Genomic DNA, 24,505 nt, shown 5'->3' with positions numbered 1-24,505 from the left:
AGAAAAAAAAAAACAGAGATGTTCACACAAGAAAACTATGACTCAAATATTCACTCATACAATATGGTTCCAAATCAACAAGTAGTTTTTGAACAACTTTTTTGAATTTTTTTATATCTGCTATAATTTGATATTTTTTGGGCAACTTGTTGTATAAAACAAGGCTCATGTATTCTACGTTTCTTTGTGTTAGCGTGAGAGAGCACCTCGGAACATGGAATGAGTGTATGCGCCTGGTCATATTTAGATTCAAATATTTTTCAAAATAATGGAAGTTATTCTTCACGAATACTAGAGTTCGATATATATACAGTGCAGTTACTGTTAGGATGCCTTCTCTTTTGAATATTCCTCGGCAGGATGTTCTGGAGGATAAACTCAGCATAGTTCTTAAAGCCCTTTTTTGAATCACGAATATTCTAGAAACATCAGAACTGTTTCCCCACACGATGATTCCATAGCCCATGATTGACTGGAAATTAGAGAAGTATACAGTTTTAAGCAACTCAAAGTCAGTCTGCTGTTTTAACATTCGAAGAGTGTAAAGAACTGAATTTAGTCTTCGTTGGAGTGCATCAATATGATTGTGCCAGTTGAGATTTTCGTCTAATATAATACCGAGAAAATTGGTACTCTGGTTAACTTTAATATTATGTCCCAGAAGATCGACACTCTCTGGCTTTTGTATTCTGTTGTGTGAGGTGCAGAATATTAAACATTCAGTTTTATTCAGGTTCAAGCTGATTTGATTCCTTTGACACCAGTTCGTGATTTTAGAAAATTTTCTTTGTGATACTTCAACTACCTCAGATATGTTGGTAGCCGCAACCAATATATTAGTATCATCCGCATACATGACTACGTCTTCGCCATCCTCCTTTTCTTCTATCATATAGCGGTTCCCTTCCTCTCCGTGAATTGCATTTACTTGAAAAATTGCGTTCATCATAATGGGCTCCTCGATGAGAATGTACTCTGGCAGGTCGTTTATATAAACCAGAAAAAATAATGGTCCCGCGATACTCCCCTGAGGTACCCCAAAGCGCAAGATTTCATCGTCCGAAATGAAGATAGCACCATCGATCTCCATGGATACTCTCTGGACTCTACCCTCCAGATAGCTCCTAATCAGATCAAGTTGTTTATCTCTGATACCGTAGCTGTAAAGTTTATCAATTAATATGTCATGGATGACGCAGTCAAAAGCTTTGGAGAAGTCGAGGAATAGCCCCGCCGAAATCTCACCGCCCTCCAGTGCTCTAAGAATCGATCTCGTCAGTTCAAATATAGCGGTTTCCGTGCTCCTTGTCTTCAAAAATCCATGTTGAAATTTAGAAAAAATATGTGATTTATGAAAAAAGTTCAGAAGCCTACTCACCAGAACCTTTTCGAATAATTTTGAAAATGATGTAAGCAGACTTATCGGACGATAATTATCAAGATCATCTCTATTCCCTTTCTTATAGAATGGTTTCACAACAGCTATCTTGAGAGATTCTGGGAAGACACCCTCTTTGAATGCCATATACATTATATGAGCTACCGGTCTCGCAACAACTTCAATTGACCTCTTGATAACTGTCATGGGTATTCCGTCATATCCAAAAGAACCTTTGTTTTCCATAGCCTTCGCAGTCCTGATGACCTCATCTGCTGTAATTTCAAAAAGGAAAAGATATTGCTATCACAGCAAAGTTTGAAAAACTGGTATTCTAATCATTGATTTTGAGCAATATGATCTGTCAATTTCTAGAAGATCTTGTCATTTCAGTTTGCTATATCAGCAACATCATTTAAGTACTTGCTATTTCATAACAAAGTTGAAAATGGCAGTGAATCTCTTGTTTTTACATTTCTTCCAAGTGTTAGAAATTTAGAAAATAGGAAGTAATTATAATTATGCTTCGTTTTAGTAACTTTCTGGAAACCTTCATTTGAACTTTTCATTTATAGCGAAAATATGAGACTACAATTTCAATATATTAGAGACACCAGTAATGAATGATGAAAAGTTTCTGGAACTTTCGCTTGAATAAGGAAAGAAGAGTTGAATAGATTGATTGAGGAACCGACCAGTAAAAATACAGTTCCTTTTAACCTATAAGTTTGTGAAAATCCATAGAGAATTTCTAGGAGATTGATTATCAAATCAATCCCATCTGATTTTTTGTTGTTTTCTTATTTCCAGACATGATGCACAGTTCAACCAAAAACTCACAATCCAAATACCGAATAAAACATTAAACCAAAGAGTATCAATTGATGATACTCTTTGATTAAACACAACTTATTCTTCTTTTCCATAGAACAATTATAGAATTACATGTTCTTTTCTATGAAATGAGAATCTTACCCTTCAAAACAGTGTTGTCAGCTCAAACATCCTATTATTTTTCAACAATATTGCTATGGCCAAAACTCATAACCAATTTTGCGTAAAACGGTGAAACAGAATATTCGTTCGCTCAGTCATATTGCTATATTTTATAATTATAACAATGTTGTAGATTTAGCAATGTTATAACAAGATGCGAACAGAATCGACCTGATTGAGAATATGATACTAACCACTGCAATGAATCAAATTGACATAATATCTGGATATTCAAAGATCTATGCAATTTCCGAAATTCATCATAATTTGATAGTAATCAATGTTAAAACGTCTGAAAAATATCAACTTCTTATCAATTTTAAATATAGATATTACTAACGATGCTGAATGTAAAACAGCACAATCAAATTCCAAAAATTTCGGAAACTCATGATTTGGAGCATATTCATTTAGATCTTTATGTAGATACATCAAATCCTGCTCGAATCTCTGGCTGATGCTGTCGCAGAGAAACTTCCTGAGTGCTTCATTATCGGCAATTCTCCGGTCTTTCACTTATTTCTCAGAAACGAAAGAAGCAGAAAGCAGATGATAGATGGAGGCCAATTCATCACGCTTGTGGGTATATTGATTGAGAGCCAACTATATTAAATTGGTTTTGTCGATTTCATGTCTTGATGTACAGCTGAGATTGGGGAAGATCAAACTGATTGAAAATATTTTTGCGGCTTCAGTTATTTCCAATCAGCTGCAAATTTTTGACAATGGTTTTTCATTAAATCTATCTTTCGTTATATTGACTAGATCGAATAAAAAGATATGATATTGAATCAGAACTCCTGATTCCATATTTTATAAAAAGTAATGAGTTCCAACAGGGGCGCATCCAAGGGGGCTTCTAGGGTAATTATCCATCGAATTATTGGAACTTGTGTGATCTGAAATGTGTGATTGAAAATATAATGATCTATCATGCCCTTTTCGTAGGGTAGTAAATGATGAATTTTCTGAAATTAAGTCACAATTATTATAATATCCAAAGGGCATTTTTCTACAAAATGCAATGAATTTTTTGCTTTACTTTCTACTCACTCTGTACAGGGTGGGCAAATTTCGATGTTTTAGCACTACAGCTTTCAAACCAGTGGAGATAGACAAAATCTGATACCCCATTCTAGTTCTCTTTTTCTGAGAAACTAACAAGAGTAGTAGTCATTTTTGGCCACCTTCTTTTGTTTTCGAGTTATAAGCGAAAATTGTAAAAATGACGATTTCGAAATAAATTTATATCTCCGCTAATACTGATGATAGAGTTCTGAAATGAAAACATTATACAGGCACTTTTTTAAGTAGAATCCAGTGGCGTGCTCGCCTTTTCAGCAAAATTTGTAATTACGAAGCTATGACCCAAAGTTATGTTTTTTAAATGGGAACACTAGATTTCTATTTTTTTAAAGCTTAATTTTCACTGATTTCAAAAATATATAACATCATATGGTTTCTATCGGAGTGTGGAAGGATCTGTGGGTCACGGTTGGGTATCTTCAGTCACAGGAGGGCACACAGTCGCAATTAGATCCAAGAAATTATAAGTCTCTTCTTTTTTATGTCTTTTTGTAGATATACAGCGATGAATGAATGAATGAATCAATATAAATAATAGAAAATGGTCAAATACCTATTTTCTCAATATGTCTATGGTTTCAACTCTTGACGAACACAGAAAAGTAGAACTTCCCATAACAAGAGCAGTCTCCTTCCGGCAAGGTCATTCTTTCTATGCTTTTTACCAATTCCCACAAAATTTGAATTTTGGAGAAATTGAGTAAGAAGCATAGAAATAAAAGAACTAATAGAAGGAGACTGTGGTAATCATAAGATGCTACATTTTTTTATTCTCATCAAAAGTAGAAACCATAGAAATATTGAGAAAATAAGCTTTTGACCATTTTCTATTATTTATATTGATAGAAACCATATGATGTTATATATTTTTGGAATCAGTAAAAATTAAGCTTTCAAAAAATTGCACAGAAATCTAGTGTTCCTATTTGAAAAAACATAACTTTGGGTCATAGCTTCGTAATTAAAAATCCTGCTAAAAAGGCAAGCACGCCACTGGATTCTACTTAAAAAAATGCCTGAATAATGTTTTCATTTCAGAACTCTATCATCAGTATTAGCGGAGATATAAATTTATATCGAAATCGCGATTTTTCCAATTTTCGCTTATAACTCGAAAACAAAAGAAGGTGACCAAAAATGACTACTACTCTTGTTAGTTTCTCAGAAAAAGAGAACGAGAATGGGGTATCAGATTTTGTCTATCTCCTCTGGTTTGAAAGCTGTAGTGCTGAAACATCGAAATTTGCCCTTTTTTGTCTTTGAAATTATAGATCTGAAACTTGAACCTTCTTAGGCACTTTTATACGTAGAATCTACTGAACAAAGATTTTCTTCCAATTGAAAAATAAAAAAAATAATAAAATTTTGCATTCAAAAAAACGAAAGTTTGCCTAATAATTCAATATAAAAAAAAAATTTGAGCTTGTCAGTAAAAAAGTGCCTGCAGAAGATTCAAGTTTTAGATCTGTAGCATCAAAGACAAAAAAGTTATGTGAACTTTTCCGAAATTGCCAAAATCTCATTTTTTGCTAATAACTCGAAAACGAAGAATCGTAGGAGGCTACGGTTTTCACCATTCTTAGTTTCTCTGATAAAGAGCACAGAAATGCGTCATGTTTTCTTCTAGCTCCTATAGTTCTCGAGCACCCCTAAGTGGACAACGAATTTTGTCCACACTGTACAAGGTGATAAGTTGGGACACCATTTTGAAAATTTTTTATCTGAATTTTGTGATCATCAACTTAATCATAGGTGATCCAGACACAGGTAAAATTATGTATTTCCTGAGCGAAAACATACATATCTTGAATAAAATATGCGGTTGCTTGTCCACTACTCGAAGAATTTCGCAGAACATCTGATCTTATAGGGAATTGAAGAAAGAGCGCACATTTATCTACCTGTTTCAAGGTGATCCCAACCGTTTTTCTTAAGGTTAAACCCACTACACATTCTGATGAATGTGCTCCTATGAATATTCCCACCGACCATTCATGTGTTCCACGTGAGAATATTCAGAAAATCTATCAATTAGTTCGATACGTACAACACTGAGTTCAACCAATTGAATATACATCTGTGAGCGTATTAGCTGCTCGTGAGATGCACTTTCTGTGGTTTAATTAATGAGTAACGATGTGGGGTTGAATACGTGGAAATGGGCTGATGCATTTCAACTAGGAAATGAGCTGCAAACGGAAATGTTGCTCAATTTTCGATGAAGTAAAGTATCCCGCAATTATACAGGGTGTTTCACGAGTCGTTGACCATAGCCTAATAGTGAATGCAGGTCATCCAAACCTTTCAGAAAAGTTGCTTGTTTTGTATACTAAGGCTATTAGTTTTGGAGATACGGGGTGATTCACGAATATTGGCCTAAATCTGCGATAGCCATAACTCTGGACTGCAAGGTTTTCGATCAAATTTTATGGGTTTGTTCACTTCGTAATGCTCTTTCAAACTGCTCATAAAATATCAATATTTTCAGGGCAGTACTCAGAATATCATGATTTTTCTCTCAAGCTCCAGAATCTATATTTTTCACATCCCTTACAGAAATTTCGTTTTTGCCATGAAAAACTACATAATTTATTCTAATTCTAATTCAATTTTCACTTTGCATGGCACACTCGTCACAAGGGAATAGACACCGGTCGAACTCATATTCTATGACATTTTTTCGAAATGCGGTTCTGTTTTTATTCCTTCGGTCATAATATTTTTTGTTCATTTTGAACCCTCTCCACATATTTATTGTTCGTAAAAAAGTGATTGATTTATGCAAAGTCGAGCTGTGAATTCTTTTGAGATTACATATTGAATTTAGATACAAATGATGTAAACCCTCTTGGAACACGTAATTCGTAAATGTATTTGCTTCATAACACACATAAGTAATAAAATTCATCCTTCCAAAAAACCTTAACCTTTTTATTTCCTTTTATACAACAAAAAAAAACTGTACTATCATAAGAGATGTTCGAAATGGAGTTCTTCCATCTCGATACATTTCCTAGCTCTTGAAATCAGATTGTTTATTGCCCTTCTCATCATATCGAGATTTTGTTTAACTTCTGCGCAGGCTCCTTCTATCCTCTGTGTCAAATGCTCCCGTGAAGTGTCTGTCACTTTTTCACGCACACTCAGTGGGAACTGAGGGTTTAAAATGAAGAAGAGTTGAACAGAATTTAAAAGAATTCAAAATCTCGACCGAAGACAATGAATAATATAACCAAAGAAATAAAAACAGGACCGCATTTCGAAAAAATGACGTAAAACATGAATTCGTCCGGATCCTATTCCCTTGTGGCAATTGTGCCATTCAAAGTGAAAATTGAATTTCTTAGAATGCATTATGTAGTTTATCATGGCAATAACGAAATTTTTGTAAGGGATGTGAAAAATATAGATTTTGGAGCTTGAAAGAAAAATCATGATATTCTGAGTACTGCCCTGAAAATATTGATATTTCATGGGCCGTTTGAAAGAGCATTACGAAGTGAACAAACCCATACAATTTGATCGAAATCGGACCTTGCAGTCCAGAGTTATGGCTGTCGCAAATTCAGGCCAATGTTCATGAATCACCCCGTATCTACGAAACTAATAGCCTTAGAATACAAAGAAAGCAAGTTTTCTGAAAGGCCTGGATGACCTGCATTCAGCATTAGGGTATGGCCAACGACTCATGAAACTCCCTGTATATCCTTATGGAAAAAGCGAGGGAAAAAGGCTTAATTTTCCTGAATTCTTGGTACTTACTTACGTATATAGATATTAATGCCCATGACAACAAAACTTTACTATTAGTTTTAGAAATCAAGATGAAAAGTAAGCTTTCTGCTCAAAATTTTTCACAATTCCTAGAATGGACCGGACGTCTACATATTTTCCGAATACCAAGCTCCAATTATGGTACAATATTACGATTATATGATATCTGTGTTTATAATACTTCTCCATAATATTACACCTATATACACGGCGAGCCTTTGACTTGTACTAATATTTTAACAGTAGATTCTTGAGCTCAAAAGAAACACTTTTTTCCTGTATCATATTTTCCGAATCGGCTCGGTTCAAAAGATACAGGCTGTTGAAAAACCATGAAAAAATTATATTTTCAGTTCTATCTCACAAATGGTTTTATTGAATGAAATAAATTTCGGAATATGGTTTTTAATTTAATTGATGAATCTTTATCGAACACAAGAAATCACCCACGTCATCCAGTTTTCTCTCTATGACCATTACGTACCATAAAAATACCAAAAATTCAAAGAACCCAACTTTTGGAACTAAGTTGGATGCTATCCAATGAAAATTTGAACATTTTGTAAAATAAAAGTATTCTTCATGTTTTCTCGTATAATGCGCCGTTTTCGAGTAATTTGATGTTCAAAAATGGAAAAGTAACTGTGAAACTCTGGATGAATACAACTCTGTTTAAAAGATACACAGATTTAGCTTGAAGATAATTTTGTTTTCCCAAGGGTGACACAGCTCATTATGAAAACTCAAAATGGCTATATCTTTTTATCAGGGCCGAATCGGAAAAAATGGTAAAGGAAAAAAGTGTTCCTTTTGAGCTCCAGGTGGCTGGGAACCTATTAATTAATTTTTTTTCAAGGGATTTTTGTGTTCAATATGGTAACCATGAAATAAACAAATAAAAGTTATGGAGGAATTCCATTTTCCGTGAGCTTCTCTACGAGCTCACACATGGTTTCAAAAACGCAAGATCGATTGGGTTGAAGAAAAACACTTTACATATTTAATTCCTGGAAATAGTTTGAGAGTTTTCATTTTGAGATATTGGAATATCAATTTTATTTCAGACTTTACACTTATGCCCAACCCTGACTAAAAAAAAATCGGTTATGACTTGGTAATGTGAATTTCCACAATTTTTGGATAAAGGAGTTAATATTGATTGTCGAATAAATTCAATTCACCGATGCAGCAGTTTTAGTTTCGAAAATTATGATTAACTACCAAGATGAAGGAGGTTGGATAGTAGGCAGTACTATGCTTCATATATAATAAATTTTCGGACTGTAATTGAATACGTGTTGTTCTGGTAACTGTCAAAATCTTACAATTAATGAGACAAGTATAAAGTATGGAGCATGCTTGTTCATCTGAATGGCACAGATATTATTATTAGCTACTAGTAGTATCCATTTTTCCGTCTATATCTATATTTGTCCCTCCTTTATTATTAGCTGATGTGTTTACCTTTTCAATCGTCTAATCAATAAGTTTTATCACAGACTTCTGCAATAGTAATATTTACCTAGTATGGTAGTATGTAGATTTTTCTGTTAGAATGATGTAGGTAAATTCGAAGAGATTGACAAAAACTGAAACTTTTAAGCTTAATAATTGATATTGCTGTATCTTCAACCACCCCACGTTAATCGAAATGTATACAGAGTTGAGTAAAGTCGTGCATGACCAGGACACAGCTGTAGGTACATAAAACCAATCATTTCATCGATAGTGCACCTGGTCAATGAGCATTGTTCTATGCATTTATTGCAATGGGTGAAGTTTATTATTCGTGGGGAAGGAACAACGTTCAAGGATGTGAACTATGTTTCGCTTAAACGCCAATAGGGTGCTTACTCATATTTGAATCATGGTCTTTGTTAGGGAGGTGGATATATTATTACTGACAAGAAAAACAAACGTATTTTTCTCCAATCGATATATGGATAACAAATAAATAATAGGTAAAAAATGCGTCCAATCCCTTTTAATACACAATGAAAAGGAGACACCCTCATTCTGATAACATAATGATCATCGAAATTTAATGAAATACGTTCATAAATGTTCGTAGGGGATTATATTTTTCGGTACTGAAAAGTGTTATAAACGGGGGGTATTAGTAATTTTTTTTTATCATGCTTGAAGGAAAAACCATTGTTGTTTAAAATTCAAATATAAATATTTTGAAAAAGAATGGTTTGATTGAAAAAAAATCATATATGTTGAACTCAGAATAGACGGAACTTTCAAATGAGGTATCATTTGCCCCATCTTCCCTATTCAAAATACAGGTGTTGGAGTTGTAACACTTAGGGTTGAAGCGAGAAGGTTTTGAATTGAATCTTTGAAGTTGTCCCTCTGAAATAAAAAATCGATGTGTCCCAACGTTTTTATATGTTTAATTTGGTTCTGCCGCTGTTTCGCTTTCAATGGCCCACTCTGTATATGCCCCTTTTCATTGGGAGACCTTGACATATTTCAAGTGGTGCTATGCTGTTGGTCAGACTGATAGTTTGAAACTTGTGGGTTTGAGGTTCACTCAATTTTTTTCTACACTGAGATCTGTAGATTTTCTTGGATTCTGCATGCCTCAAAATAGTGAGCTATGAAATATTTTGGAGGTCTTCCAGTGTTTCCTTCCTGGTTGTTTCCACAGATCCATTTTCGTAAATATTGAGATGAAATCTTGTATCAAAGTGTTGAGACAATGTGGATGATAAATTTTCAAGAATATTGTATTTATGCTTGCAAATTTCAAACAGAACTATACATGTATATACATATGTATATAGCGAGGTATATAGTGTGTCTGTAAACAAATGCGAAGGACTTAGGGAGATGATTCCTCGATGAAAATAAGCAGGGGTAGTTCCTATAAATTTTTTTCGAAATCGACCTCCCTTCCAAGATATAGCCTTTGGAAGGCGATGACGAGTTGACATTTTTCAATTTTTTTTACGGGTTTTAAAAAACAGTGAGTCATAAAACTATACATAATATGAAGCAATTTTTTTAGATCTCATAACTCTATTATTAGGGGTTGAAAATAACAACCCCTTATGATTTTCTTTCAAAATTGGTTTCGTGGGAGAGATTTTCGAAATATAGAATTCTCTTATGGTTTCCCATTCAATTTTGGAGAAAAAAAGTTGCAGAATTTTCGATACAGTCGATACTTTTCTCGGAATAAATAAAAACTTACAAGCAGTTCTGATCATTATTCATTCTATTTCATCATATAAGTGTTCCATAGAATGAAACCTCCCGCTAAAATGCATGCATTAACCCTCTGCCTCATAGACCTTCGTATACTGCTTGTAAGTTTTAATTTATTCCCAGAAAAGTATCGACTGTATCGAAATTTTACAGAAGACTTTATTTCTCCAGAATTGAATGGGAAACCATAAAATAATTTTATTTTTCGAAAATCTATCCCACGAAAACAATTTTCGAAGGAAAATCATAAGGGTTGTTATTTTCAACCCCTAATAATAAAGTTATGAGATCTAAAAAAATTGTGTGAGTAACATCTTCTTAGTGCTTCATATTATGCATAGTTTTATGTTGTTTTTTAGAAACCGTAAAAAAATTAAAAAATGTCAATTCGTCATCGCCTTCCAAAGGCTGTATCTTGGAAGGGAGGTCTATTTCGAAAAAAATTTATAGGGACCACCCCTGCTTATTATCATCGAGGAATCATCTCTCTAAGTCCTTCGCATTTGTTTACTGTACATGGGATATTCCAAAGAAAGTGTTATGTTGAATTTATATTGTTTAAATTTGTTCTTCAATTATAATTTTAGCCGAGTCCACAAATGTTCGTCATGCGAATAAACTTTTAATGTTTAAACAAGGCTAAACGCTCTAAGCTGTATTATTTAGGGAATTCCCAACGTAGGATTCACTCTTCTAACTGGGCTTTTTCCCCGATCTGTCAAAATTTCCTGTGGAAAAACCACCCGCCAAATCCAGGTCACGTTTGCGAATAAACAATAGCGCAGCTATCAGACGACGTATATCTTTTCCGTTTCCTGCATTCTTTGAACTTTTTCCTATGACGAGGATAGTAAACAACGGGCGAAGAAAAAATCCGCCTCCATGCGTCCATGCTTGTCCATTCAACCCGAAATATAAAACCCGTTCTCGGATAGACTTGGCAGTCAAGGTCGTCTGCAAGAATCAGACGTTAGAGATAAAGATGACGTTCTCTTTCGTAGAGCGTTAGATAATGACAATGTTCTATGAAAGTAAAATGAGCCAGTTGCCCTGATAGATCTCGATCTTATTATCTCATTGTTATTGACTCCTATCAGGGAATAAAAGGAGCTGCGACGCAGCTGTGCGTGAGAAAATTGAGCTCAGATTCCTTGTTTAGATTATTACTAATATTGAATAACTTTCTTCCAGGCCGGTGAATCATGCCTCCCGCTGTTGGCTAGATGACAAATGCACGAAGACTAGGTGAACTACCATGGACTTCCATCAAAAACACCCATTGAAAGGAAATAGGAATTAGTCGATATCAGATCGTGAATGGTGCTCGTGCTGCTCGCTGTCCGTCTGTGTTATTAGCTCAATTTTACGGGAACTTAAGTGTCAGTCTCTATCAGTATTAAAAACTGTGATCATTTTAGTATTTCGAGATAATTTATACGTTTTTGTGGCCATGTGATGTGAGTTTCTGTCTGTTATAAAGATGCCATCCAAGAAGCAGTACGACCTGGTGCAGAATGATGATTACGATACTAGGATTCCCTTGCATTCTGACGAGGCTTTCCACCATGGGATCACCTTTAATGCGAAGGTAAATGAAAATAATTGCCCTCTTTGAGCTATCATTTTTCAGGCAGTTCGAAGTTGTAGAGAACTATGATTTGGTTTCAACTACATAAGGCTAATTTTTGGATGACCTTCGTTTCAAAATTTCTTGAGAAAATATTTGGGATGACGCACATGTCTAGGGTTCATTTTAAGGGGAAATTGTCATTTCATAGACGCAGGGTAATACTTTAAAGAGGGCTGGCAAACCCCTCGATAGTAGCAAAATAGACCATGTAACACATCTGAAGGTTTTGAACCTTTTTCATGATAATTCGACAACTATCCTCTTTTCTATTCTATCACCACTATTCTCTTTGTAAATTGCGCAATTTTTATGTTTAATTGAGGAGTTTGTTATGCACCCTCTACGAGGGGTGTTTCAGATTCCAGCCACAACTTATTTTGCTAGAAATGGTTAGACCTTTTGTTGCTGGGAAAGATGTGGTAATTGTTAAGAGTTTATTTTCAACTCATTTTTCATTTTAACGATGAAATGATTGAATTTATTGATTTAGAAGTTTTGGTTTTTATGTATTCTGAGGTCAGAATGCTTAAGGGATGGCAGATGTTTTTGAAGTGTTGTCGAAAACATGCCTTTTTGTAGGGTAGTAATTGATGAATTATCTGAAATAAAAATGACAATGTAGATCAGATCGTATACAACAGGAGAGCAAAATATGAGTTTTGTTATTTCATTATTTGAATTTCAAAGAATACGTGAAGAGAATGAAACTTCGAAATCAATAACACCATTTCATTCAAAAGGGGTTGACTTTAAAAAAAAACTCATCTCCGAGCTCAACAAAATAGGACATACTAAAGGTATGAGTTTGGTGCTATACTAATTTTATATACTCTGTATATTATTGGAGGGGCTTCTAAAAATTCCATTATATTTGCGGTGTCCCATCTGAAGAATTGGAGAACACTATACAGGGTGAGTCTTTGACTCGTTCAAATATTTTAACATTAGCTTGAGGTCAAAAGAAACACTTTTTTCCCATATCATTTTTTCCGAATCGGCTCGCTTCAAAAGATACAGACTGTTGAAAAAGCATAAAAAAAAATATTTTTAGTTTTATCGGTTTTATCGAATGAAACGAATTTCGGAATATAGTCATTTATTAGATGAACACAAGAAATCATCCACGTCTTCCAGTTTTCCCATTAGGTACATACATAGGGTGAGTCTTTGACTCGTACAAATATCAATATGAAATCTTACGCAACCTTGTGCCTGTGTATGATGGTTTCATTATGAATATATTTCCCTTCGTATCATCTGTTTCCTATCTATATAATACACAGGGTGATATTTTAACAATAGTTTCTTGAGGTCAAGAGAAAAACTTTTTTCTTCACCATTTCTTCCGAATCGGCTCGGTTTAAAAGATACAGGCTCTTGAAAAACCATTAAAAATGTTTTTTTTTTTAGTTCTCACAAACGGTTTTATCGAATGAAATGAATTTCGGAATATAGTTTTTCATTTATTTCATGAATCTTTTTCGAATACAAAATATCACTCACGTCTTCCAGTTTTCTCATTATGACCATTACGTACCATAAATATACCAGAAATTCAATGAACCCAACTCTTGAAATTGAGTTGGACGCTATCTAATGAATATTTGAACGTTTTGTAAAATAAATGTATTCTTCATGTTTTCTCTTATAATGCGCCGTTTTCCGGTAATTTGATGTTCAAGAATGAAAAATATCTGTGAAATTTGAAAAATTGGGTATTTTGGCTGAATACAACTCTGTTTAAAAGATTCACGGATGTGTAGTCACACAGATTTAGCTATTTATTCTGAAGGTAATTATGTTTTTCCAGGGGTGGCACAGCTCATTATGAAAACTTTAAATGGCTATATCTTTTTATCAGGGCCGAATCAGAAAAATTGGTATAGGAAGAATTTGCTTTTTAAATATTTGTACGAGTCAAAAACTCACCCTGTATATTGTCATGGAGTATTAACCCCAAATTGAATACCCAAAGATATTGTTGTGAATTGAGTAATAGTGTTTTTGGGCTTTCAAAGATGTTCTGTTTCTGTTGATATAAAGGGCTCAAAGCTGAACATTCTTAAAATTTCTTCGGATGAACTACATTTTTTTAAATAATAGCTCCCCAGTTACAGCATTAAAAACGTTGGACTATTTTTTTAATTATTATTGATTCCAAAACGGAGAATTTGATCATAATACGATCAGAAAATAATGCGAAAAAATTTATGCAGTGATTCATGTGAAAGGCTAGACGAAATTTAAACTAAAATATTTTAGGAGTTTCTTTATTCATCCGGATAATTTTTGTTAACTTTCCCGAGATAATTCAAGGACTAAAAGTTTATCGAAATTGGTATACACGGTGGATCAATAATCAAGTGATGGCAGACCCATGTTTTGTCGTAGAATTGGCCAATGAATTATCTCTTTCTCCATGATGTAATAAATGAACATCCTGCATAGGCTTTTTTCCAGTTTTGACCATATTTTCCACGATTGATGAGTGGCCTAAATCTCCATAACCGAAGGCTCACTTGTTCGTTGTATCGTTGTGCTGTAAGCTCAGCTGTAAGGGCTCTTCAAATTCCATTTCCATCCAACTGATCGAACCCTTTCAGCCGATTCCTATTTTAGTCCCGATTGAAGGCAGCAGAGCCCCTGAAATCCACTGACGTTCATAATCCACCGAAACGTATAATCAACATCGGCTTAGACGAGTTCCTGGACTAGAAAATACCTCTGGTTCAGTCATCGCAGTTTTTTACGTTCGAAAATTCATTATGCGAGACGATTCGTCGTTCGATGAACCAACCAGATAACAAAGGATTTAATTAAGAGCTTTGTTCTAATTGGGATGGGATGAATTCTGGAAATATCCGCAGTTACATTGGAAACCCGCGCGCGAATTTGCATCTGTATTGTTCGGAAAGGGGGAAGACTGATTAGTTGTTTTATTCTTTCCTGTTCCCAACTAGAGCACTGTGTGAGTTTCTGGGCTATTCTTCAAGAAATATTATACACTCGAGAGGATTTGGTCTGTTCCAGTCTCGGTTCCAGTGTTCATATACAGGGTGACAATTTAAAAACTTGCCAGGCCAATTATGTCTCATAATAAACAAAAGGGTCGCCTAAGCGGGCGCATCGCAAGAATGAAAAATTAATGGAAACAACAATTCCGAAGGAATTGTCGTTCCAATAATGTGAGTTAGTCATGAACTATCATAGGAAGTCCCAGATAAGTCGAAAAATTCAAGTGCAACTGTAGACCGGTTTCGGGATCATTTTCCCTCGTCAGTACAGTTCAGTGCTATACTGTACTGACGAGGGAAAATGATCCCGAAACCGGTCTACAGTTGCACTTGAATTTTTCGACTTATCTGGGACTTCCTATGATAGTTCATGACTAACTCACATTATTGGAACGACAATTCCTTCGGAATTGTTGTTTCCATTAATTTTTCCATTAATTTTTCAATTATGTCTCGACAAGGATGTTTTCCAAGAAGAAGCCGAAACAGGTCAATTTTTATTCGGAGAGGGACATATTTTGAGCAGAATTGTAAGCCGAAATCTCCTCAACCCTAGGTGTGGGTATTCTTATTAGGGAATAGGAGGTGAGCTATACCTCAATTGAAAGATCACTTGTCCCTCTATATGAATACTATGGTTTGCAAATTTTTATTGATTCCGGGTATAGCTCACCCTCTATTCCCAATTAAGAATTTAGGGGTGACAACCCCTACACCTAAGATTGAGGAGATTTTGGCTTACAGTTCTGCTGGAAACATGTCCTCTTCCGAATGAAAATTGATCTGTTCCGGCATTTCCTCTGAAAACATCCTTATGGAGACATAATTGGCAGGCAAGTTTTCAAATTGTCACCTCCTGTAACTACTTCAAGGACTCAATAAAATTTTGCGAACCATAGTATTCATGTAGAGGGTCAAGTGATCTTTCAATTGAGATTTAGCTCACCCTCTCAAAATATGTCCCCCTCCCTTTAAAAATTGACCAGTTCCGGCATTTTCTCTGAAAACATCCTTGTCGAGACATAATTATGTCAATACCAATGTCAATGTCACTGTCAATTGCCAGTACAATTGTACTGGCAAGTTTTCAAATTGTCACCTCCTGTAACTATACTTCAAGGACTCAATAAAAATTTGCAAACCATAGTATTCATGTAGAGGGTCAAGTGATCTTTCAAATGAGATAAATCTCACCCTCTATTCCCTATTGAGAATTAAGGGGTGATAGCTTTTACACCTAGGGTTGAGGAGATTTCGGCTTACAAATCTGCTCAAAATATGTCCCCTTATGAATTTTATCTGAAATCATCCTTGTCTTGACATAATTGGACTGGCAAGTTTTCAAATTGTCACCCTGTATAGGGTAAGGCAGAGCCGATTGAAGAGCTTCGGTATGTGGTTGGACAGGTAGGGGCGGAAGGGATCTTTCTGTTCTTTAGGGTCTGTAGTTTTTCGCCGACACTATAATTTGGACAGGACTGTGCCATCCGTATATTGCTGTCAACGTTTTTGTCTTCCCTGCAAACACGATCAAAACTACACTTTACTCACCTAAACTCAAAGTTTAATGAGCTGTGCCTCAATTCGGAAAGATAGGCCCTTACTTTTTCAAGAAGAAGAATGTCACCGTCACAGTAACTTCCCAGCGTTACGTTTCCATATTGGAAACCTTCTTACAGCCTTAATTGCAGAAACTTGCTGAATAATACGATCTGGGTGATACCTGGTTCCAGAAGCATAGGGCTAAACAGCCCACAGCTGGAATTTCATTAGCTTTTTTGAGACAGATGTTCCCAGTTACTGGTCCCACTGACAGGGGACGTTTCTTCAAAAAAACCCCGCGCAACGGGTATTTTTTACACTTTTTATAGTGACATGATGGTTTAGGGTTGGTGGGGGGTAGTTTTTTATGCACACAAATATTTCACCTTGTAGGTCGTGTTCAGCATGTTGGTAGCAACTCATTTCAATAAAAAAAAACCCGGGCAATGGTTTATTTCACACTTTATACAGTGACATGATAGATACAATTCGAAGGATTGGTAGGGGGTAGCTTTTGATGCTACAAAATATTTCACCCTATTGACCGTGTTCAGTATGTTTGGAGTAACCCATTTCCATCAAAAAGTCTCTACAAACGGTTTTTTTTAACACTATTTACAGTGACATGATAGATAAAATTTGAAGAATTGGTAGGGGGTGGTTTTTGATGCACAAAATATTTCACCTTATAGACCGTGTTCAGCATGTTTGAAATAACTTAATTTTATCAAAAAACCTCGGGCAACGGGTGTTTTTACACTTTTTACTTTATCTGTATCAAGTTTAGCTTCGGTGGGTTTGTTGGAGGTAGTTTTTGATACACAAAATATTTCACCCTGTAGGTCGTGTTCTGCATGTTGGTAACAACTCATTTCCATTGAAAAACCCCGAGCAACGGGTATTTTTTACACTTTTTAATGTATCCGTGACTATATCAAGATAGTTAGTTCCAAGTATTGTTGGGGGGTGGTTTTTGATGCACAAAAAAAACTGAGCAACAGGTATTTAACATTCGTTATAATATAAATCGAAAAAACCGTTGCTGCCTTCACACCAGTCAAATTTTCTGTGAATATGGGTCATAACTCTTTTAACAGAAAGAGACATGGGGTTGGAAAAAATACTCGCCCTCGGATATGACCACCCTTTGTCTCACTTTTTTCGGAAATTAGTGTCTGATAATCAAGAACTAAGCTCTGTGAATGCTAGCTTTTCGCGGACATATTCCTACTTTTTCAGGTCAATGTTGACAAATGTTTTCCACCAGAATGGGTTTCTGTTTTGAATTGTTGGATAAACGTTGTTTAAGATTCGTAAAGGTGGAAGACATTAGTTAAGACTAGCTTTTAACCACTCAGGCTTCTATTTTATCAGAGTTGTACCAGAGTAGAATTCTTCTGAAATCTTTAATGAGTTAATAACTTACGTGAAAAATTTTTCGCTTCCCTATTGTCAGACATACGCATTTTTTTTTAGCTTAACATGAAGCTAGTAGAACCAACACATAATCGAATGTTTGTCAAGAATCTGATCACAGTTGAGTGGTAACTGTTCAAATATAAATAGCCAAAAGAAGCAGATTCGGTTATATTATTGGTATTGATGAATACCGCTAATAAAGAACAAGTACGTTGTTCATTTTTGATTTGATTATTTAGAAATTTTCGATATCTTTTATATTCGAGAGAGGAATTGAAGTAAATGGTGAAGGTTTCGATTTCAAAGAGATGTCGAGAATAAAATTGATTTGTTCAAAGACTTTCCAAAATTATATTTGCTCTTCCCCCATTTCCAGTATGACACTGTATTTTAATATTCTACTCGAAAACATAACGAACACGCAAACTGCACTCAGTTCCTTCGCTGTCATCTGTGGATACATATTTGCCAATATGAGATACGAGAGGCGACAGCTTCATCTTTTATTTTACACCATGTGATGCTTGAAAATCAATAATGAAACAAGGAAAATCCATTGCACGTCGAGATACGATGCTTTTTCCAGTCTCATCCAGGTTTATTATACAGGGTGTATCAAAACTACTGAATCAAACGTCACACCACGATAGAGTAGACCAAATATTATCGAATGACACCAAAATTAGTTAAACGAAAATGTACCGTTTCCAAAATAATCAGAATTTTATTAAAATACCTAAAGTTTCCGATTTTCGAACTATTTTTCTTAATCACAGGGCCAGTTTGTGAAAAAGGATATCGATTTCAAATTATATTGAACTAAGGTACGGTTTTATCTCCCCCAATTGAAATTATTTCAAGTAGTTAATCGATAACCTAAGTAAATGTAAATTAAAACAATAATTGTTTTTTCCACATGATTTTTATTACTCAGAATAAACCCCTCTATAGGGGTGATAATATGGGAGATAAACGCTATCCTTAATCACAAATTGGCCTTGTGATTGAAAAAATAGTTCGAAAATCGGCAACTTTAGGTTAGGTTTTTTTCAGAAACGGTACATTTTCGCTCAACTAATGTTGGTGTCATTCGATAGTATTTGATCTACTCTATAGTGGTGTGACGTTTGATTCACTAGTTTTGGGACAGCCTGTATGGATTTCTTCAAAATAATCGATTTGAAACTGATGAAGCTTAAAAATCATTCAGTGAAAAAAGTTGTTTAGACTTCCATCAAAGAATATTATTATTTATGATATCGAATGGCTCGTAAAACTATCTTTCACGAAATGGAAAAGAGGATAAATATGTTATTTATAGACTGGCTCGAAAATTCGGTTAATCACAAATAATTCATTGGCAGGAAATGGGTTATGTCTTTATTTTTGCTATGAGAAACCAATACCCAGCTATTTTTGTATTGGGGTGAATAGATTCGAAGATGGAATTTGTGTTTCATGTGGCCGAGCATGTAGCTATTTTTAAGGAATAATATTTTGGGATGAACAAAATTTCTGAGCTTCCAAAATGGAAAAAGAAAAGGCTTGGAACATAAATAAAGGTTCATCCGGTCAACGAGTTCATTGGCCAGACAGGCTGAATCAGAGTCATTAAGGTGAATACCTGCTTAATATTGATTTCAAAGCCACTTAAAGTCTGTAAGAATAAAATATTGAAAAGATGCTGCCGATAACTACAACCTCAATAAATTAACTAAAAAACATAATACTACATAATAACACAGAATTGAATGAAAAAAGTGGATTCTATAATCTAAGGTATGGTATGTGGTGGTTGCAGAGAATAGAAGGAATTTCATGAACAATGAAAAAAGTATGGAAACTAGATGAAAATCATACATCAGTCATTAACGTGGATAATGAAAGTTTCTGATTGAAATTATTAGAGACCCTTCAAAGGAGTAATAATAATAATAAATATAATAAAAGTATATTTTAGGTGATGAGTAGATGGAAATTAACTGAGTCCCACCCCGACAACTTCATATGTTTATCTGAATGAGATTGACAGAAATCTTTTTTTTTTCACATTATTCAAGCATCAGCTTTCCTTCCACAACTTCCTTCACCGAAGATGCCAATACCTTTCAAAACAATTAGATTTTTTGTTGTAATTGTTGTAATTTCTCATCGCCATCTTTCCTTTTACACTGAAAATTGACTTCTCTTTACCCGGCAGCCTTTTCCTTCGCGGAAATACGAATGCCCCAGCATAAATGTGTTTTGGTCCTTCGAACCGGATCCATAACCATAGAATCGAACGAAATGTGTCAATTTTCTCCGAACGAGTCTCGCAGTACAGATATACCGCTTCACCCAATCTCCGGTTATCGGAGCAGGCTTCGAAATCCCAATATCACACAGATACCCACTGAATCACCCGAAAATATTCATGATATCGGTCGAGTTTCAGACAAATAACGACAGGAACAGACCCGATAGTGAATATCTGGCAAGACCGGAAATTCACAGAAGATCACGTCAGATTCACGAGTGGTTCTGCTCGATGCGACGAGTGTGGGTCATTCACCGACCGGACAAAGCTTTGATGGCGAAGTTGCACAAAGCGCATAAGAACCTCTCGAGATCGCCTCTGAATTTCGACAGGAAACAGCTCTGCTTGTGCAAAGTAAACTTGTGACGTAAAACCTTTTTAAATGAGGGTTTTTTAAGGATGCTTATAATTTTCTTCATAGGTTACGATTCTATACATAAAAGGAGCAAGTTACAACAGGCCAACAGGCGCGTGAGCTAGTTGTCCGAAGCAGCGCCCATTTTGCAACTCTGTGGTATGCCCCTGGTGCATTCATTTAACGTTAGTAAGAACTAAAACCTCAGCTAATGTAATGGGAAGATGCCGACTATGTAAACGTCAATTGTCTACCATAACATTGGGGTCAACTTTGATCTAGGATTAACCAACATTATATCCATCATCACCTCATTGTCATTCTGACGACTAATTTTTTCAAAGTGAAACACTTCTTATATCATAGTATAATTCATTCTTGGATTTATTGGGCTATTTCCTTCCCTAGTGCCTCGCCTAGTGCTAAGATGTCTAAAACACTGGTGTGTGCACTTGTCACTTTTTGCAAGTATCAACATTTCAGAAAATCGGGGATATATGGGTTTCGTGGCGGCGCCACCATGTCATTTGTTTCGTTCTATCCTTGTTCTACCAAAGGAAGTCCAATGATACTCTCTCGTTTTATTTTGTTTTGCGTTGATATGGAATATCGATCAACGAGTGCGAAATATGAACTGGCTCATTTTGTCAGCTGTTAAGGATTATTTGTGATTTACAGTTTAATTTTCGTTGTAAAAACAAATCTGTCAATATTTCAACACTATCGAATATGGGTTCGAAGGAGTATTTACTGTTCTTCAAGATAATTTCCGTTTGACAACTTGAATTCGTGAGGGGGGTAATTCAATATGATTTTAATAAAACATAGTTGATTGGTCAAATATCCAATATATTCAGTTGACGGAAAGAAAATTTTCACTATATCTACTCAGGAAGAATATTTGAAGAGCAGACTCGAATAGATTTATGTATTTCTGATTCTCAATACATGCTGACAATTCACATAACGTATTTCCAATACAGTTCCTTTGAAATGTTGCTGAAGTTGCCATAAAACTTAGCTATATCCGTCCCGAATGTTCGTTCATCTGATTTGGTTCTGCCTCAAATTCCAACAACACCGAATTCTTAGCTGTAGTTCTTGATTGTCCATACAGAAAACTGAACTTACTGAACGACATGTTGAATAAATGAATGATCTACACCCTTTCTCGAAACTTATACAACTTCACACACCAATAATAGTTTATCAATACAACATATTCGTGAGTCGTAGGAAAGTATTCAAAATATTTTCAAATTGACAATGCTCTGTCAAATTCCAAACAGCGCTACCTACAGTGGGAAAAACGAAACTGATACCATATCCCCACGAAATTAAAAACGAAATCGAATCAGTGAATACACCAGAGTTTTAGACCTCTTACCTAGTGCCCCATCTGCTGAACACAAAAAGGATTGGGTTCCAGAAATTGAACGATTTTTGTAATTGTCATAAAATCTCCTTTCAGCCAACTCAGCCTGAGACACAGAGTGAGTCAAAAGTACGCACAACACTCATATCTTCGTTGTTTCTAATTTTTTGAAAAATGTTCCAACATGAATAATCTACTAGGTTATTGCGGGTTAGTTGAGTTTTTTGAATGGTAACCACGCCATGGTGGGAACCCCAACATTTTTGCTGAGGATGGTTAAGTCCAATTTACGCCCTTTTTCAATAATCCTATCTATCCATTGTTTCAGCTACTGAAGATAGAAAATGAATGTGATTTCGTTTCTATGATCTATCTGTAGATATATTTTAGAATGGTTACCAATCGATGGATAGATAGGTTTATTGAAAACGGCCGTTAGTCATTGATAGGGTTTCATATCAACTTTTTTTATTAGGGTTGAAATGGTTAAACCTCATTGAATTCGAATTCTCAATCATGATAGGTATGTAGTCGACTGCTCTGATATATTCCAAATTCTCAATTGTTTATGTAAGTATTTGTAGGTCATTGACAAGCACTTAAGGAGTAATCGATGTTTTTAAGTCTTATCTATGAGTATACAGGGTGAGTCTTTGACTCTTACAAATATTTTAACAGTAGATTCTTGAGGTCAAAATAAACTTTTTTCCTATACCATTTTTTCCTATTCGGCCCTGATAAAAAGATATAGCCATTTTAAGTTCTCAAAATGGGCTGTACCACCCCTGGAAAAACAAAATTACCTTCAGAATAACTAGTTGAATCTGTGACACTTGACACTACACACCTGTGGATCTTTTAAACAGAGTTGTATTCAGCCAAAGTAGCCAATTTTTCAAATTGCCCATATATTTTTTAATTTTTGAACATCAAATTACTCAAACAAGGCGCATTGTACGAGGAAATATGAGAAATAATAAAAGTATTATTTTACAAAACGTTCAAATATTCATTGGAACTTAGTTCCAAGAGTTGGGTTCTTTGAATTTTTGGTATTATTATGGTAGCTACGTAATGGTCATAAAGAGAAAACTGGAAGACAAGATAAGGGATTAAAAAAATTAAACAATCAATGGCCAAATCTACCTCAGCAACAAATGGCGAGACAAAAGGTCTATCCATGTTCGACACAAAAGTTATGGTTTATTTCAAAATCTCAACAATCCCCACCCCTTGCAGAATGTGTTTGTCAAACTCCTTAACTATGCATGGAAAGTTGCGTACCTAATCTTTCTTTTATAAATAAAAATGGAGCCTTGTTTTGCTTTGTAATCGCCTAACCGATTTCATTAATTTTTTTCAAACCTTCCTCATATTCCGTAGAAGGTTCTTACGGATGAAACATTCGGCGAAATAGCCTGGGAAAATCAAGAAAACTAAACGTGTAGGGTAGTCTACCCTCCACGGAGAATTGATTGATACTTGATGGCGGTTGACAGTTGACAAATAAGCAACACGCCAATTGGTCTCAATATTGATTTAATAGCGAATTTCTTCGATAGAGTACAACTGGTGCGCACTGAGTAAGTATTTTGACGTCAATATAATAAGTTTCCTCTGTCGACTAATACAGAAACAACCAGCAAGTAGGGTCGTCAATTTCAGAAGCAAAAGTCGAGTGATGTTTAGTGAAGCCTCAGCATTCGAATATTGAATTGAAGATATATTACACTTTTGCACTACTCCTATTTTCGTATATGGTTTCATATAAACAGTTTTCAAAGAAACACGAACATACCCTTAAGATTGAACATATCATAACCATTTCATGATGCCTCGTATGTCAAAGTCGTAGGCTGAAATATAGGGGTACGGCGTAGGAGTATTACCGAAACTCCCCCTCTGAGAAATTTCTCATTCATTCTGTCTATGCCAGTTCAACATTGGAGATGCGGGGCAGAGATTACAATTCCAAATGGAGCATCCCTGTTTTCCCATGAAAACGGAGCGATGTGGATTTTCATCTGGTAGGGTAGTAAATCTGCGATTTTTCTGGGCTTTTTTTTTTCATTCGGTGTAATGAAACACGAACTGCTGTTTTTCGCCAATGTTGTTTCATAATGAACTCCATTTCAGAGGGCAAAAGTTACGCTGAAACTTTTGAGGCATTTCATAATCCGGGATAAAAATGAGTCGCCATTTTTCTGTATATAACTGATCGACGAACTGGCAGAACAAGGCTCGTCGTTGTGTTTTAATGGCCTTACCACATAGGAGAGCAGTAGTCAAACAAACCATTAAAATATGAAAGACTGGCTCTGAACTGGATCGCATGAAAGAAGGTTTAGTATTGTCCGTAAAATATACGATATTGAATTCATCATGCGGAAACACGGAATGTAATGAAAAGTATATGATGTGTCG

General features: G+C 35.3%; 1 protein-coding gene across 2 annotated transcripts in view; it reads left to right on the top strand.

Moving 5' to 3' along the window:
* Positions 1–24,505, top strand: part of LOC123311237 (capon-like protein) — a 106,329-nt gene that overhangs the window by 15,061 nt on the left and 66,763 nt on the right. The window contains exons 1-2 of one of the 2 annotated variants that reach the window (XM_044895157.1): positions 11,438–11,573; positions 11,642–12,038. In XM_044895157.1, coding sequence (XP_044751092.1) covers positions 11,931–12,038 — 108 coding nt within the window. In that variant the 5' untranslated portion in view covers positions 11,438–11,573; positions 11,642–11,930. Of the gene's footprint in view, positions 1–11,437; positions 11,574–11,641; positions 12,039–24,505 lie in introns of those variants that run through there. The other variant, XM_044895146.1, reaches the window with a different exon arrangement.

This window comes from Coccinella septempunctata, chromosome 1 (assembly GCF_907165205.1).
Source record: "Coccinella septempunctata chromosome 1, icCocSept1.1, whole genome shotgun sequence".
Classification (NCBI taxonomy): Eukaryota; Metazoa; Arthropoda; class Insecta; order Coleoptera; family Coccinellidae; genus Coccinella; species Coccinella septempunctata.
Note: the sequence above shows the minus strand (reverse complement) of the source record. Positions and strands in the feature narration are given on the sequence as shown.